Source organism: Coregonus lavaretus, assembly GCF_964263955.1.
Source record: "Coregonus lavaretus genome assembly, chromosome: 15".
Taxonomy (NCBI): domain Eukaryota; kingdom Metazoa; phylum Chordata; class Actinopteri; order Salmoniformes; family Salmonidae; genus Coregonus; species Coregonus lavaretus.
In genome coordinates, this window is record NC_140002.1 from 34,326,205 (window position 1) to 34,344,761 (window position 18,557).

Genomic DNA, 18,557 nt, shown 5'->3' on the forward strand with positions numbered 1-18,557 from the left:
ATGAAATTCCACAAGGACTTATTTCTATTGACATTTATTGTGAACGCGAACTGCTGTGCTGCTATATATTGGCTGTAAGTATTCCATTAGTATGTAGTTATATGTCAGATGAAATCAAAGTTTATTGGTCGCATACACAGTTTTGCAGGTGTTATAGCAGGTGCAGAAAAATGTGCAGTAGAATGTCTAGCAAATACAATACCAATACACAAATAGCCTAATAAAAAAACGAAAGAAATCAAGAAATGTCAGAACGAGTCCAATTAACAATCCAAAGTAGATGTATTAGAGTGAGCAGTGTCAGAATCAAGAATAGGCCTATAGCCTAAATATAAATACGTGGTGTGTATAGACAGTATATCTTTTTGGAAAATAAAATGGTATGTAAAGTAGTAGGTATATTAGGATGAGCTATGTCGAGAATACAGTATATAGCCCACATACACAGTGAGTAAACAACAGTATATAAACAGTATATGAAGTGACCAGTGTTCAATGTCGGGCTATCTATTCAGAGCAGAGGCCTATGCTGCTATGCTACCTTGTTTACATACTGTTTTACCCACTTCATATGTATATACTGTATTCTAGTCAAGGCTCATCCTATATAACTACTGCTGTACACAGCATTTCTATTCATATAATGTCCATAATGTCCATAATGTCCAATAATCGTTCTAATATTTATATATTTCTTAATTCCTTTATTTTATTTTCGGGGTATTTGTGTGTATTGTTTTGTATTGTTAGGTATTACTGCACTGTTGGAGCAAGAAACATACGCATTTCGCTACACCCGCAATATCATCTGGGACATATGTGTAGCCTACCCTACCAATAAAATTGTATTCGATTTATTGAAAAAAAAATCCAGACTTGTATTTGTTCATTTGATACACATATATGCCATATGAAATAGCTGATGACCTAATTCAGTGTTTATTTTAAAAAATATTTGCAGTGGACTCACTGTAAATGGAAGCTCTTTAGGCTGGAATCAAACTAATCATTGCAAGCTGCTAGACGCGTTGGCCCATGATCAATTGCAAATTTGTCGGCGAAATCTCGAGCTGATGCACAGTATTGTCCACGCGGCCAAGATGACCAAAAATACATGTCAGAACACCTTCGGTGACATGCGGTGGAACTGTTCCTCTGTTGAAAAAGCCCCTCGTTTTACACCGGATTTAGCAAAAGGTAAGCTAAAGAAACTTTGGAAATGTAGGCCTATCTTGAAAATGTTAGAATATATTGTGGCCAGTAAAATTCTGTGATTTGGGATTTTCTGTGAATAACTGTTGAATATGCTGTACTGAAGGAACCAGGGAGTCCGCATTTGTGTTCTCACTAGCTGCTGCCGTAGTGAGTCACTCCATCGCCAGAGCCTGCTCTTCTGGAGAGCTCCCCAGTTGCTCGTGCGCCCCAGCCCCTGCTGAACAGGCCGGGCCCGACTTCAAATGGGGAGGATGTGGTGATAACCTGCGCTATGGTCTCCAAATGGGATCTGCCTTTTCTGATGCACCGATGAGAAACAGCAAATCTGGCTCTCAGCCGTTCAGACTGATGAACTTGCACAATAATGCAGTTGGAAGACAGGTAACGGTCGAATTTTTACGCACTTCTCACAATGACATGAACGGTTATTGTGCCATTGTTTTTCATGGCATTCCTTTTGGCTCAACATGATAAACAACATATTATATTCTATAATGCATATTCGCAAAACGTGGCAACACATTTTAATATTCTTTTTGCTCTACTTTCAGGCACTTATTGATGCCCAGGAGACCAATTGCAAATGCCACGGGGTGTCCGGATCCTGCTCTGTCAAAACATGTTGGAAGGGCCTCCATGATATTAACCACATTGCCATGGATCTCAAATCCAAGTACCTGTCTGCCACCAAGGTGATCCATCGTCATGTTGGGACAAAGAAGCAGTTGGTCCCCAGAGAGTTGGATTTTCGACCAGTGAGAGAGAGTGAGTTGGTCTACCTGGTCAGCTCTTCGGATTACTGCACACACAATGAGAAGCATGGCTCACTCGGTACACAGAACAGGTATGATTGTGTTTCTCTCAATGTAACAGTGGAAATTGTCATTTTTACTGTACCTTTGACACTTCGAAGGTCGAAATATGTTGATCCTCTCCCATATTTATATTTTTTATTTATATAGTGTGGTTTATTGATTGGAACATTCTTTTTTTGTCTCCAGACAGTGCAATAAGACATCCAACAACAGTGGGAGTTGCAATCTAATGTGCTGTGGTCGCGGCTACAATGCCTTCACTGAGAGAATTGTGGAGAGATGCCAATGCAAGTACCACTGGTGCTGCTATGTCACCTGCAAGAGGTGTGAAAGGACAGTGGAGAGATATGTATGCAAATAAACGTTGCCCAGAGACACTTGAGTAAACATGAAGCACTATTTTCACCACCATATCTTGTCAAGCTGTGCTGGCCCAGGTCACCTGACCTGACTCCCTGTGTAGTAGTAGGTAGCCTGCAGGCTACAGTACAATAAAAAACAAGAGGAACAACTCACACTACCAAAGATAAGCGGATGGATCTGGACTCCAACGTTACCTGTTTTAAAGAGACTGGGGGAGGGCACTACTGTGAAAAATATTGTGTTACTTGAAGAGAAAATGTGATTGATTGAGAGCTGTTAGCTATTCATGCTTGATTAGTAAAATGTTGCTCAATAGAAGACAAGTTGAATACATGACAAAGGAGGTGAATCACAACAAAGACTGCTCAGAAGGTACCCTAAATGCTAACCGCCCAGTCAGCTTTAAGATGTCCAGCTGACAATGAAAAGCTTTTAACAATTTACATATTACTCATTAACTAAATTGCCAATGAGAGGCAGAATTACTGATTGATCTAATTTGAATGTCCATTGTAGTCAAAAGGGGCTACTGCCATATACTCCTCAGCTTAGGTATATTCTGATCATAGGCATGCAAAACACAAATTATCAACAGAATACATTTGAGCTGTATTTTTAGTTTTTGATTAATATATTAGGCATGTTGATGTACATAAGTGCAATTTTATATTTATTTTTATTAAAACCCTACACAAAAATGTGACATGTGTCTTGTTTAGTTTTAACCATCTTGTATGAGACTGCCTGTGGCAGGCCTCATTTGCCTTTGGGCAAACCAATAGTAACGGTAGTATTTATGCCGCAGAGGCTGTAGTAACATGACACAATAGCAAATCTACACTTTCATTCCTTCTACGGAACGTCAGGCTCATGCTGTTTATACCATCCACAGTAGCTAAAAGGTCAATAGTGGTACTTCAGTCTCAGAGAAAGATTTAAGGCAAGTGCCTCAGCTGCCTCATCATTATTCGTTTTAAAGATTGATTACTATTATAAACAAGAAAATTACATAAATACTGTAAAACAAAATTGTAGGGAATTGGTCAGTGGTCACTAAATATAAAGGTTTTCTTTCTGTGTTGGAGTATTTTGTATATGATTGATGGTTGCAGCCCATACAGTGTGGAGAACAAGTATTTGATACACTGCCGATTTTGCAGGTTTTCCTACTTACAAAGCATGTAGAGGTTTGTAATTTTTATCATAGGTACACTTCAACTGTGAGAGACGGAATCTAAAACAAAAATCCAGAAAATCACATTGTATGATTTTTAAGTAATTAATTTGCATTTTATTGCATGACATAAGTATTTGATACATCAGAAAAGCAGAACTTAATATTTGGTACAGAAACCTTTGTTTGCAATTACAGAGATCATACGTTTCCTGTAGGTCTTGACCAGGTTTGCACACACTGCAGCAGGGATTTTGGCCCACTCCTCCATACAGACCTTCTCCAGATCCTTCAGGTTTCGGGGCTGTCGCTGGGCAATACGGACTTTCAGCTCCCTCCAAAGATGTTCTATTGGGTTCAGGTCTGGAGACTGGCTAGGCCACTCCAGGACCTTGAGATGCTTCTTACGGAGCCACTCCTTAGTTGCTCTGGCTGTGTGTTTCGGGTCGTTGTCATGCTGGAAGACCCAGCCACGACCCATCTTCAATGCTCTTACTGAGGGAAGGAGGTTGTTGGCCAAGATCTCGCGATACATGGCCCCATCCATCCTCCCCTCAATACGGTGCAGTCTTCCTGTCCCCTTTGCAGAAAAGCATCCCCAAAGAATGATGTTTCCACCTCCATGCTTCATGGTTGGGATGGTGTTCTTGGGGTTGTACTCATCCTTCTTCTTCCTCCAAACACGGCGAGTGGAGTTACGACCAAAAAGCTCTATTTTTGTCTCATCAGACCACATTACCCTCTCCCATTCCTCCTCTGGATCATCCAGATGGTCATTGGCAAACTTCAGACGGGCCTGGACATGCGCTGGCTTGAGCAGGGGGACCTTGCGTGATCTGCAGGATTTTAATCCATGACGGCGTAGTGTGTTACTAATGGTTTTCTTTGAGACTGTGGTCCCAGCTCTCTTCAGATCATTGACCAGGTCCTGCCGTGTAGTTCTGGGCTGATCCCTCACCTTCCTCATGATCATTGATGCCCCACGAGGTGAGATCTTGCATGGAGCCCCAGATCGAGGGTGATTGACCGTCATCTTGAACTTCTTCCATTTTCGAATAATTGCGCCAACAGTTGTTGCCTTCTCACCAAGCTGCTTGCCTATTGTCCTGTAGCCCATCCCAGCCTTGTGCAGGTCTACAATTTTATCCCTGATGTCCTTACACAGCTCTCTGGTCTTGGCCATTGTGGAGAGGTTGGAGTCTATTTGATTGAGTGTGTGGACAGGTGTCTTTTATACAGGTAACGAGTTCAAACAGGTGCAGTTAATACAGGTAATGAGTGGAGAACAGGAGGGCTTCTTAAAGAAAAACGAACAGGTCTGTGAGAGACGGAATTCTTATTGGTTGGTAGGTGATCAAATACTTATGTCATGCAATAAAATGCAAATTAATTACTTAAAAATCATACAATGTGATTTTCTGGATTTTTGTTTTAGATTCCGTCTCTCACAGTTGAAGTGTACCTATGATAAAAATTACAGACCTCTACATGCTTTGTAAGTAGGAAAACCTGCAAAATCGGCAGTGTATCAAATACTTGTTCTCTCCACTGTAGGTCCTAAACTTATTTTGGTGGAAATGTGTGGACACGTATTCACAATAGGGCTGTTGTTTGTCTTTCACATGTTTTTAAACCCTCCCGTAATTTAAAAATATACAGGTGTTTCAATTCTTGCTGCCTCCAAAATACACTCATGTTTCCTTTTAGCCTGCCGTGTTGTGAAGCTAATTGCAGAAAAAAAGCAAAACGGTGTGCAATCTTTGGTTAAAATGGAATATAATTGTATAGATTGTAGTATGGTGGCTAGGGTAGACTTACTGCCTAATTAGGTCTGCCTACTCTATGGGGAGGGGGTGCAGTGAGAGGGACATGTTGCACATTTGCTGCAATGGACTTCACTAGGCCCTATTCCATAATACTGTTTCAAATGACTTACTAGTTTTTCATAGACTGGTAAAAAAAAAAAATCATCTCCATGGGACTTCTGGAGGATCACTTTCCCAAAGCAAAACATAGGCCAGGGAACCAGTAGATTAATTGCACACGTAGAGCCTTGTTTATAGTCTAATATTTAAGGAAATAATCTGAACCTCTTATTTCCTCCCAGATGACAGAAATGGGAGAATGTTTTTGAACATTTGTTTGAAAAGTGGGGTAGATCCAGTTACCAATAACAATAGTCAATACTTAAATTTAGTCTATCTATTATTAGGCCATATTCCCCAAGTAAGACTAAATTGCCTGACGATAGGCAGATAGATACAGAGTTTGAAAAGGCAGACTGTTTTTGAAGTGGATTATGTCAAAGCAAATTGTGGTGTTTCTAGGTCTGGTGCTTTTGCAAAAATGTTTCATTTGATGTCCAATCAGGTTGTGTGTTCAATGTATTGTAAGTTAAATCAACTTTGACTGCATGATTCATAAATTGTTATATAATTTTTATACTGTACAGTGCATTCGGAAAGTATTCAGGCCCCTTGACTTTTTCCACATTTTGTTACGTTACAGCCTTATTCTAAAATTGATTAAATAAATGTTTTTCTTCATCAATCTACACACAATAACCCATAATGACAAAGCAAAAACAGGTTTTTAGAAATGTTAGCAAATTTAAATATCTTATTAACATTAGTATTCAGACCCTTTGCTTTGAGACTCGAAATTGAGCTCAGGTGCATCCTGTTTCCATTGATCATCCTTGAAATGTTTCTACAACTTGATTAGAGTCCACCTGTGGTCAATTCAATTGATTGGACATGATTTGGAAAGGCACACACCTGTCTATATAAGGACCCACAGTTGACAGTGCATGTCAGAGCAAAAACCAAGCCATGAGGTGGAAGGAATTGTCCGTAGAGCTCCGAAAAAAATCTGTGGAAGGGTACCAAAACATTTCTGCAGCATTGAAGGTCCCCAAGAACACCGTGGCCTCCATCATTCTTAAATGGAAGAAGTTTGGAACCACCAAGACTCTTCCTAGAGCTGGCCGCCCTGAGCAATCGGAGAAGAAGGGCCTTGGTCAGGGAGGTGACCAAGAACCCGATGATCACTCTGAAAGAGCTCCAGAGTTCCTCTGTGGAGATGGGAGAACCTTCCAGAAGGACAACCATCTCTACAGCACTCCATCAATCAGGCCTTTATGGTAGAGTGGCCAGACGGAAGCCACTCCTCAGTAAAAGGCACATGACAGCCCGCTTGGAGTTTGCCAAAAGGCACCTAAAGGACTCTCAGACCATGAGAAGACGCATGGGGTGGCGCACAATTGGCCCAGCGTTGTCCAGGGTAGGGGAGGGAATGGCCGGCAGGGATGTAGCTCAGTGGGTAGAGCATGGTGTTTGCAACGCCAGGGATGTGGATTCGATTCCCACAGGGGTATGAAAAATAAAAAGATAACGTATGCACTCACTAACTGTAAGTCGCTCTGGATAAGAGTGTCTGCTAAATGACTAAAAATGTAAAATGTAAAAAATGAGAAACAAGATTCTCTGGTCTGATGAAACCAAGATTGAACTCTTTGGCCTGAATGCCAAGCGTCACGTCTGGAGGACACCTGGCACCATCCCTACGGTGAAGCATGGGGGTGGCAGCATCATGCTGTGGGGATGTGTTTCAGCGGCAGGGACTGGGAGACTAGTCAACATCAAGGGAACGATGAATGGAGCAAAGTACAGCGAGATCCTTGATGAAAACCTGTTCCAGACCTGAAAATAGCTGTGCAGCAATGCTCCACATCCAACCTGACAGAGCTTGAGAGGATCTGCAAAGAAGATTGGGAGAAACTCCCCAAATACAGGTGTGCCAAGCTTGTAGGTTCAAACCCAAGATGACTCGAGGCTGTAATCGCTGCCAAAGGTGCTTCAACAAAGAACTGAGTAAAGGGTCTGAATATTTAGGTAAATGAGATATTTCCGGGTTTTAAAAAATATAAATGCGCAAACATTTCTACAAACCTGTTTTTGTTTTGTCATTATGGGGTAATGTGTGTAGATTGATGAGGGGAAAAAACTATTTAATCCATTTTAGAATAAGGCTGTAACGTAACAGAATGTGGTAAAAGTAAAGAGGTCTGAATACTTTTGTTTTCACAATTTCTCCATTTAAAAATCAAGATACTGTACAAAGTTCCATGTCCTCTTTGGCCTATTCAAGTTTTGAGATAGGGTATATCCTCCTGAGACCCAGCAAAAAAAAGGTTTTGGAATGTTTAATTTTTATTTTTACATCGCATAAATAACGGTTTGGGGTGAAATAAACATGCTACAAAGAAAAACATTTGAAAAAATATATTGAGTGGTCATTAGGACTCGGTTGATATGAAATATAAAACATTTTACATTACAGTAAATGGGGACAGTAGGTAAAAAAACATCCTGATGTCCACTACAGAGGACATTTATTAACAAGCTCTTATTTAGCTCTGATTACACTGCTCTGAAAACTCACCAAACTATTCCTGAGATATTTACCTATTAGAAACAATTTGAATATCAAACTCACAAAAATTATAATTACACTATTACACACACTTCAAATACAGTGGGGGAAAAAAGTATTTAGTCAGCCACCAATTGTGCAAGTTCTCCCACTTAAAAAGATGAGAGAGGCCTGTAATTTTCATCATAGGTACACGTCAACTATGACAGACAAAATTAGAAAAAAAAATCCAGAAAATCACATTGTAGGATTTTTTTATGAATTTATTTGCAAATTATGGTGGAAAATAAGTATTTGGTCAATAACAAAAGTTTCTCAATACTTTGTTATATACCCTTTGTTGGCAATGACACAGGTCAAACATTTTCTGTAAGTCTTCACAAGGTTTTCACACACTCTTGCTGGTATTTTGGCCCATTCCTCCATGCAGATCTCCTCTAGAGCAGTGATGTTTTGGGGCTGTCGCTGGGCAACACGGACTTTCAACTCCCTCCAAAGATTTTCTATGGGGTTGAGATCTGGAGACTGGCTAGGCCACTCCAGGACCTTGAAATGCTTCTTACGAAGCCACTCCTTCGTTGCCCAGGCGGTGTGTTTGGGATCATTGTCATGCTGAAAGACCCAGCCACGTTTCATCTTCAATGCCCTTGCTGATGGAAGGAGGTTTTCACTCAAAATCTCACGATACATGGCCCCATTCATTCTTTCCTTTACACGGATCAGTCGTCCTGGTCCCTTTGCAGAAAAACAGCCCCAAAGCATGATGTTTCCACCCCCATGCTTCACAGTAGGTATGGTGTTCTTTGGATGCAACTCAGCATTCTTTGTCCTCCAAACACGACGAGTTGAGTTTTTACCAAAAAGTTATATTTTGGTTTCATCTGACCATATGACATTCTCCCAATCCTCTTCTGGATCATCCAAATGCACTCTAGCAAACTTCAGACGGGCCTGGACATGTACTGGCTTAAGCAGGGGGACACGTCTTGCAATGCAGGATTTGAGTCCCTGGCGGCGTAGTGTGTTACTGATGGTAGGCTTTGTTACTTTGGTCCCAGCTCTCTGCAGGTCATTCACTAGGTCCCCCCGTGTGGTTCTGGGATTTTTGCTCACCGTTCTTGTGATCATTTTGACCCCACGGGGTGAGATCTTGCGTGGAGCCCCAGATCGAGGGAGATTATCAGTGGTCTTGTATGTCTTCCATTTCCTAATAATTGCTCCCACAGTTGATTTCTTCAAACCAAGCTGCTTACCTATTGCAGATTCAGTCTTCCCAGCCTGGTGCAGGTCTACAATTTTGTTTCTGGTGTCCTTTGACAGCTCTTTGGTCTTGGCCATAGTGGAGTTTGGAGTGTGACTGTTTGAGGTTGTGGACAGGTGTCTTTTATACTGGTAACAAGTTCAAACAGGTGCCATTAATAGAGGTATCGAGTGGAGGACAGAGGAGCCTCTTAAAGAAAAAGTTACAGGTCTGTGAGAGCCAGAAATCTTGCTTGTTTGTAGGTGACCAAATACTTATTTTCCACCATAATTTGCAAATAAATTCATAAAAAATACTACAATGTGATTTTCTGGATTTTTTTCCCTCAATTTGTCTGTCATAGTTGACGTGTACCTGTGATGAAAATTACAGGCCTCTCTCATCTTTTTAAGTGGGAGAACTTGCACAATTGGTGGCTGACTAAATACTTTTTTTCCCCACTGTATGCTACTAGTGATCGTAATTGTGATGGTAGCCATTTTGAAAAACCAGAAAGAAAGACTTGAGGTTGAAGGAATTGTCAAGGTGACACGTGATATCATTGAAAAGCCCAGAATGTCCTCTCAAAGGTACAACAGGACCCAACATAGTGGCAGGTGGGGTTTTGCCCCCACCTGTTTAGCTAAACAAAATATATATTTAAAAAATATTTGTTGTTGTTCTTGCCTGTTTTGCATATTATTTTGGCATTAATACGTGTCACAAATCAGTTTGCAAATAAATAAATGTCTTGAGTTAATAAAGTCGCATACAAACATGGTCTCTTTTTTGCTTTCTTGAGTAAGGCAGCTCCAAAATGCAGGTCAATGCTTTGCAGCAATACGCCATCCCATCTGGTTTGCGCTTAGTGGGACTATCATTTGTTTTTCAACAGTACAATGACCCAAAACACACCTCCAGGCTGTGCAAGGGCTATTTGACCAAGGAGAGTGATGGAGTGCTGCATCAGATGACCAGGCCTCCACAATCACCCGACCTCAACCCAATTGAGATGGTTTGGGATGAGTTGGACCGCGAGTGAAGGAAAAGCAGCCAACAAGTGCTCAGCATATGTGGGAACTCCTTCAAGACTGTTGGAAAAGCATTCCAGGTGAACCTGGTTGAGAGAATGCCAAGAGTGTGCAAAGCTGTCATCAAGGCAAAGGCTGGCTACTTTGAAGAATCTAAAGTTTTGAATCCGGGTAATTTTGCATATCAGTTCATAAACCATGTGCCATGGAATCGGTACATCAAAAATCTCTTCCCAACTATTTTGCCATCTATATGGCACAGCTGTCAATTTGTTGGTCCTTAAATTAAACTGGTATACTTTTTTATTTATCACAATTTTCTTTAACCAATTTTGGTCTTTAATGTAGAGCCGACAGACAAGTTCCTTACTTTTTCCCCCTTCCACTTGCCTCTTCCATTTTTGCGGTAAAGCTGCAATTAGTTGGTTGTAATTTTTGGTAAAGCAGACATTTCCATATATTTTTGTTAGCTGCATGTGTGACATAACTCCACCAGTCCTATTTATGATATCATTTACAAAGATTATACCTTTTTTTTTATGTTATCGAAAAATTATGTTTTTTTAAATCAATTAGTATATTTTAGTTTAACCACAACATTTGTTGTATTATTTGTTCTGTCTTTTCTGGTGGATTAAACTGAAATTGCAACCAACTTTATATGGCTTGTTTAGTGATATTCTGGAGATTATTTCATTTTCAAATAACCGAAAGTGAGAGGTTGTAATGTGAATAAAGGGGAAAAGGCCATTCTTGAACATGGGATGAGACATTCTTACTAATCTACTAGAGAACCAGTTCGGATTTAAGTATAACTTTTGTATGACTGACGCCTTTAGTGAGAGGTTTAATGCTTTAATATTTAATAATTTCCTTTAATATTTAATAATTTCTGCCCTCCAAATTAATATTCATTATATAAATAGGCCCTTTTAATTTTGTCTGGCTTGCCATTCCAAATAAAATGGAATATGTTTTGCTCATATAATTTAATAAAACAGGTCGCTAGGTGTAGGCAAGACCATAAGCAAATAGGTAAACTGGGATATGACTAAAGAGTTCATTAATCAGGGTGATTCTTCCACAAATAGACAGGTATGTTCCTTTCCATGGTAGCAAGATCTTATCTATTTTTGCTAACTTTCTATTAAAATTAATTGGAGTGAGATCATTTCTTTCTTTCGGGATATGTATACCGAGTATGTCCACATCACCGTCAGACCATTTTATTGGTAAACTACATGGTAATGTAAAAGTTGTATTTTTTTGTGATCCAATACGCAATATAGTACACTTATCATAACTCGGTTGTAATACAGAGAGGTTACAAAAAGTATCTAGATCCTCTATGAGGCTGTGGAGGGATCCAAATTGTGGATTTAAAAGAAAACATGAATAATCAGCGTACAATGACACCTTTGTTTTTAAGCCCTGGATCTGTAACCCTTTGATATTATTGTTGGATCTGATTTTAACAGCTAACATTTCGATGGCAATAATAAATAGATATGCCGATAGTGGACAACCTTGTTTTACTCCTCTTGACAGTTTAACAATTTCTGAGAAGTAGCCATTATTTACTATTATACACCTAGGGTTACTATACATACCTTTAACCCCTTTTATAAGAGATTCTCCAAAATTGAAATATTCCAGGCATTTATATATAAACTCCAGTCGTACTTTATCAAAAGCCTTTTCAAAGTCAGCTATGAATACCAGGCCTGGTTTCCCAGATTTTTCATAGTGTTCTATTGTTTCCAGTACTTGTCATATTATCTCCAATGTATAGTCCATGTAAAAAACCTGCCTGATTAGGATGAATAATATCCGACAATAACTTTTTAATTTTATGCGCTATGCATTTTGCTAGAATTTTTACATCATAACACTGAAGTGTAAGAGGCCTCCAATTATAAATTTTTTCTTATGGACTGGATCTGTATATTTACCACTTGGATCCTGTTTCAGTAATAATTAAATCAGACCTCATTCATGTCTTAATCGAAATTACGGATTGCCTCTTATCAGCTCAACGTTCCCTTATGCCATAGTTTGTACATCTCAATTGTCAGTAGGAACCACATTTGTTTAAGCAAGTCAGCCATATCAGCTATGTTTTTTAAATGAGGCTGAATGAACTGTTTCGCTGCCAGACAAGGCTCCGCTTATAGCCAGGTGTAGCGGTGGTAAGGATTCACTCCATGGTGCTGAAAAGAAAGCTCTGTTGTTAGGACAGCTTTATGTAGGCCCTAAGAGTTTGTGGGCACCGTTTGTCACTATTAAAGTGCAATTCATGTATTGTTTGTGTTGTGTAGTGGCTTTGCTGGCATGCATAAACATTTAAATAAATTGAGTTTGCCCCACCAAGATTTACATTCTAAAATCCCCACTGCATGTGTGGCCTTAGAGATACGGACCAAAAACGATTTATGTCCATTAGAGGACAAAAATAAATAAATAATAATAATAATAATTAAATATATAATAATAATAATAATAATAATAATAATAATAATAATAATAATTGCTGGGTCTCAGGAGGATATTTGTGAAAACAGCGCCAACCATTGCAAACACAGTAAACTTCTCTACGCTCATAAAGGAAGTGAGCGTAGAATGAATACGGAAACCCAGAGGAGTTTGCGGGGTGAGTTTGGTGCGGAGAGCTCAAATAAAGGACGCCCAGGTAGCGAAGAAGGACCGAAGTTTATTGCTCATATTTTATTGAAAGTGCTATGAATAAGTGTAGAAAGGGAGAGTAGGAAGGTAAATGGAGTCCCTTGAGAAAGCAAGAAACAGACGTATGTCAGGAGAAGTGCAGTATTATCATAATTAAACGTATACCTGGATGACGGAGGAGGAATGGAGTGAAAAAGAGAGGCAGAGGAGGTCTAAGAGAGAGAGGGAGGAAGACTGTGAGCTTGAGTCTGTTAAAAATGGCGGAGAAAATGGAGAAGGTTTGTTCAAGAAGAATGGTAGGAAATGTAAGCAAAGTGAGCTGAATATAGGAGGAGAAATGGAAGTGAATGAGGGTGAAGTATCGGAGGTGGAAGGTGTGGTGAAGTACTCGGAGCCCGAGGATTGCACAGAGGGTCAGGATGAAGATGAGTCTGTGACAGTAGGAGTGAAGTTTTTGGAAAAAGTGGAGCCTTGCCTTTTGGCTGATCCATTTGTGGTTTCAAGATGGATGAAAAGAGCGTTGGGTAAAGTGGAATTGGTGAGGGTAACCAGAAGTGGTCTAGTGATAATTGTTTGTGTTTCTGTTGGTCAGAGGGAGAAGGCGCTCAGGTTTAGACAAATGGGGGAAAGAATGGTGAATTGTTTCGCTCTCAAGAAAAGGTTGCCATTGAAAGGAGTGATTACTGGGGTAGCAGTAAATGTAAAAGTTCACCAACTGAAGGGGAAGATTCCCGGTGTGTGTGATGCTCGTCGTTTGGTGCGACAAACAGGGGGGCGAGAGTGGGGAAACAGAGGAGTCATTGTCTGTTCTTTTGAGTTTTGAAGTTGAGTCTTTGCCTGATAAAGTGAAGTTAGGGTATATAAATTATCCTGTACGAGCTTATGTGCCGAATACATTATGATGTTACAGGTGTCAAACTTATGGGCATGTGGCAGCAGTGTGTAGGAGGGAGGTTCCAAGGTGTGAGAAGTGTGCAGAAGGGCATGAGACAAAGGAATGTGTAGCATTGGGGAAAGTAGTGGTATGTGCTAATTTTAGGGGTGCCCATGGGGCTGGGGATCAGAAATGTCCTGTGCGAGAGAGGCAGGTTGAGATTTCCAGGGTAAGAGTAGTGAAGAAGTTGTCATATGCTGAGGCAGTGAAGAAAGGACTGTAGCTCAGTTGGTAGAGCATGGCGCTTGCAACGCCAGGGTTGTGGGTTTGTTTCCCACGGGGGGCCAGTATGAAAATGTATGCACCCACTAACTGTAAGTCGCTCTGGATAAAAGCGTCTGCTAAATGACTAAAATGATTTTTAAAATGTTAGGATGGGTCAAGGGGGAGGAGTGGTGAGAGTAGTAGAGATGTACCAATGCAGAGGGATAGGACAACAAGTGATATATGTTTCAGTAAGATTCGATTTTTAGCATTTATAGCAATGGTTTTTCATTGTACTGCAGGGATGGAACGTAAGTCTAAGAAAATTGAGGTTGTGGTGGCAGCTGCAGAGAGGTATTTGGGTGTGCGAGACTTGACATCAGAAGAGTTACAGGGAGTGTTAAGTGGCGATGTTCCATCATTTCAGGTTGAGGGCATGAGGTAGGAATGAATATATTTAAATAGTGAAGTGGGGTGGTGTTAATTATTAATAATAATTTTGAATTTGTGAGTGTAATGTTAGATGCTAGGATATTTCTTTATTTTAATTTATTTTTCTAAATATAAGGGAGTTGTACACCAGTCTAGTATGTGGCGGTAATGCAAGAAATTGGATGCCAACCGCCGTTAAACCTCATCGAAGAAAAAGAAGAAGAAGAAGAAGAAATTAATACGGAAGCCGATAGTAGTCATTACATCGAAAACATTGTCAAAATGGCTGCCGCAGAAAGCACTAGGCTGTCACTAATGCAGTCAGAAGAACCGCTTAAACTATCTGATTTATTAGATCGAGGATGGAAACTATATGATGAGGTAGACACCACTAATGATCCCATTGCAGCCACCCATATCCAGGTTAAAATCAAGCGTGGGATAACGCAACTGGAAGAGGCAACGCGAATGGTTGCCCAACTCGACTTGTTCAGGTGACGTTAGCGCTACCAAACGTTAGCTAGCAGCTAGCAAACTATACAGACTGCTTCTCTAGCAATGACGACTAGCCAGATTCCCAGGTAGCGAGCTAGTTACTAACCGGTATCAAATAGCTAGATAACAAACAGATTCCACCGTAAAGTTACTTGAGAGTTTAGCTAGCTAGCTACTTTACTAGGCTAAATCGTAAACAAGCTAGCAACCTAACGTCAGCTAAACTAAGCCATGGCCATGCAATGAAAGTGGTGCTGCATGTCCAGTCCAGTGCGTTCAAATGTGTGTATCAGGAAAGTGTCCATACTCACTCAGGAAACACATTTTAAGGTGGACCGTCAGTTCAAGGATCAACATGTTCTTTGCAATGTTTCTCCACATCATAAGCTAGTTTTAATGGATAGTTATGATCATCATGGTTAATCCTATTTATGTTTGTTTTTCAGCCGAAATGAGGATTTGGAGGAGGTAGCAACCAAAGATCTGAAGTATCTGATGTTGCCTGCCCTCCTGGGGGCTCTAACTATGAAGCAAGTGAACCTGGCAAAACGATTAGATGAAGTTCAGATAGCTAGATGTTACTTTTTGGACTTCTTGAAAAGATGTAAGGAGTATAACATATCGAAGTTTGATCTACCCAAAACCATTGCAAACTCTGCTGACATACCAGAAGAAGAATCTGCAAACGGGCCCCCCAAACCTCCGGACTTGATTGCGATGGCGACAGTTAGAGCGGCAAAGATAGAAAGGTATATTAAACATCTGCATTTCAATTACAATTTTGACAATCAGAACAATAATCGTTTTGATTGAGCACTGCACAAGTACAATTTAGGCCAACCTACCTATGCTTGAAGGTCTAGTACCTGTCACGCACCTCTTAAAATATGTTATGTCCCTCAGCTATTTAATAAATTAAAGATCTCTCTTATTTATTATGCTATACTCTGCAGATACAAACAGAGGAAGGACACAGAGGCCAAGCTATCAGAGATTAAGGCAGCAGTGGACCGTGGGCAGGCAGATGACGAGATAGTCAGAGACTTCTACCTCCTCAATGTGAGGAAATGGATTGCTGTATCCCTGGAGGAGATCGAGAGCATTGACCAGGAAATTGAGATTTTGACCAGGATGGATGTTCTAAAACAGGTACCTGGATTTGAAGATGTAACTAATGCCATTAATTCACCAGTGACTCATTGAAAGAGTGTGGTTTTCTTATGCTCTGTATCTTTTCCATGTGCAGAGTTCAGCAGAGCCATCACACTCTAAAAGGCCTCCCATGAAACCCTTCATTCTCACCAAAGATGCTGTTCAGGCCCGGTAGGCACCTGCTCAAACGTATCATTTATTTTCTCATTCTGCTAATTGCTGTTTTCCTGCTCACAAAATAAGTACTCTGTCCAACCTCCCTTATCAAGAGTACATAGCTACTTGCTTATTATATCACATGAAGTAAATAGTTGATTCATTTATAATTTAAAGGGATATTTCATTTTTTAGCATGTTAGACCTCATTTTCCACTTACTTTTAGTTTTAGAGCATCATCCAGACAGTTTTTTTGGTCAAAGTTAAATTTTGGAAATTTATTTGGCTGGATTATTTGCTTGCTTGAGCCATATAGTGGTAGTGGCCAGACTCGTGCTTCAAAACGTCTCCACATAAAATTCTAAAGACCATTATGTTTTCAGGGCTTGTAGAAAAGTTACATATTGGTTTTTTTCTGCAAACATCCGGACTAGCTACTTCAGCCGAAGTACGTTGCCAGTGTTGTTCTGCTCATGTGAGCAACAAGTCTGACGCTCCGGAGTAGGCATGTCATATCTCTCTTGTCAACAGAGCGCGTGGCTACACATACAGTGCGAGACTAGCAGTGTGTGGATGTAGAAATTAGTTCCAAGACAAGGGCAAAACAGGAAGTAAACAGAGTTTGAGTTATACACATTGCTCGTAATAGTGGAAATAGCTAAGTGTTTTGATATTGACATGCGTGTATAGCCCACAAAGACATGAGATAGCTGTAGATTTTCTTGTGGGGACGTTTTGAAGCATGTTTTTTTGGTGAGTCTGGCCACTACCACTATATGGCTCATGCAAGCAACTAAGCCAGCCAAAGAAATCTTAGGAATGGAACTTTAACCAAAACAACTGTCTGGTTGATGCTTCAACACTAAAAGTAAGTGGAAAATGAGGTCTAACATGCTAAAAAACGAAATATCCCTTTAATGTGTAATTTTTCATCTCAGAGTGTTTGGGGCAGGCTATCCCAGCCTACCTACTATGTCAGTGGATGACTGGTATGAACAGCACAGGAAGAAAAATGCCCTGCCAGACCAGGGGATCCCACGCAGCGCTGGTAGGGTTAACAGAGATGTTCCTAATAGTGTTCTATTTACAGTTAACTGTACATCAATTGTTTTCAAATGGTCATGAACCATGTTTTTTTTTTTACCCTGTCTCATTCACCAAATACAATTTGTCTCCCTTTCAGAGGACTTTGATGCAGAAGAGCGAGAACAAGAAGAGAAAGAGAAGCGGGTTGAAAACGATGACGAGGAGGCCTTGCAGAAAGCTAGAGACTGGGACAACTGGAAGGATACGCATCGGAGAGGCTATGGGAACCGTAAAAACATGGGCTGACAACCATCAAACACAGCAACAGCAACAGTGCCAAACCTGGTCTGTCCCTACTCTGTCTCTCTGAAGATTTGTTGTTGTTGCTGCTGTATATAGAAAGATGACCTTGAGGAAAAGGGAGGTCTATACAATCCCAGACAGAATCTGTTTATAAGTGTCTGTTTATTCTGATGCTGCAAATCACGGCTTTCATTGTAGCCGTATCAGAGGAACATTATTTATTGGCAAGCATTAATATTATCTGCAGGCTCCGTACGAATACACAACCAAGTATTGCCACCAAGGCCCTGTCCGTCGAGACGGCGCAGTGGTATGCTTGAGAAGATTAGTGAAGTGAATTTGATGATAAATTGTTTTAACAGCTGCTCCCAAGTAGATTCATATTTTCTGAGAGTATCCAACAGTACTTAAAGACCCTGTTGTGAAAAGCCCTACAGAGGTGGTAACGCTCTACAGGTACAAAAAATTGCTGTCGTCATCCACACTTCATGTGCTTGGTGATGGAAAATGTAGCTTGTGTGCTTATACAGTCCCCTAAAATGTGGCTGTATACTCCAGCATTTTGGATTTGACAATAATTGTTTCATATGAGGTGACAGTACAGAATGTCACCTTTTTCTTTCAGGTATTTTCATACATATCTGTTTTACTGTTTAGAAATTAATTAGAAGAAGTCATAAGTATTTTGACAGATTCACTTAGTGTATTAAAGTATTCAAAAGTGTAGTATTTGGTCGTATATTCATTTTCACATTAACATTTTAGTTATTTAGCAGACACACTTATCCAGAGTGTATAATATTGCTCCCATGTAACTTGATATGTGTCTTTTGGTGAAAGCATCAATTGTGATCTCAAAATGTATTTCCGTTTCCCAGCCAATTAAATCAATGTATTGCA

The 18,557-nt window shown here is 40.2% G+C and overlaps 2 protein-coding genes across 3 annotated transcripts; both read left to right on the forward strand.

The window, feature by feature from the left end:
• On the forward strand, window positions 1–2,391 carry LOC311143036 (protein Wnt-11-like; the record flags this gene model as incomplete). The annotated part of the gene is made up of 5 exons (XM_084178834.1): window positions 1–74; window positions 962–1,197; window positions 1,319–1,596; window positions 1,767–2,059; window positions 2,217–2,391. 5 exons carry the CDS (start codon window positions 1–3, stop codon window positions 2,389–2,391), a joined length of 1,056 nt encoding a protein of 351 aa, XP_084034960.1.
• A 12,401-nt stretch (window positions 2,392–14,792) lies between these two features.
• Window positions 14,793–18,557, forward strand: LOC311142566 (immunoglobulin-binding protein 1-like). 2 transcript variants are annotated; one of them, XM_084178242.1, is made up of 6 exons: window positions 14,793–15,018; window positions 15,466–15,768; window positions 15,973–16,168; window positions 16,266–16,342; window positions 17,267–17,376; window positions 17,512–18,557. In XM_084178242.1, the coding sequence occupies exons 1-6, from the start codon at window positions 14,807–14,809 to the stop codon at window positions 17,658–17,660; spliced, it is 1,047 nt and encodes a 348-aa protein (XP_084034368.1). In that variant the 5' UTR covers window positions 14,793–14,806; the 3' UTR covers window positions 17,661–18,557. The 2 variants fall into 2 exon arrangements, with proteins under 2 accessions (XP_084034368.1, XP_084034369.1); XM_084178243.1 differs by having other exon boundaries at window positions 14,798–14,905.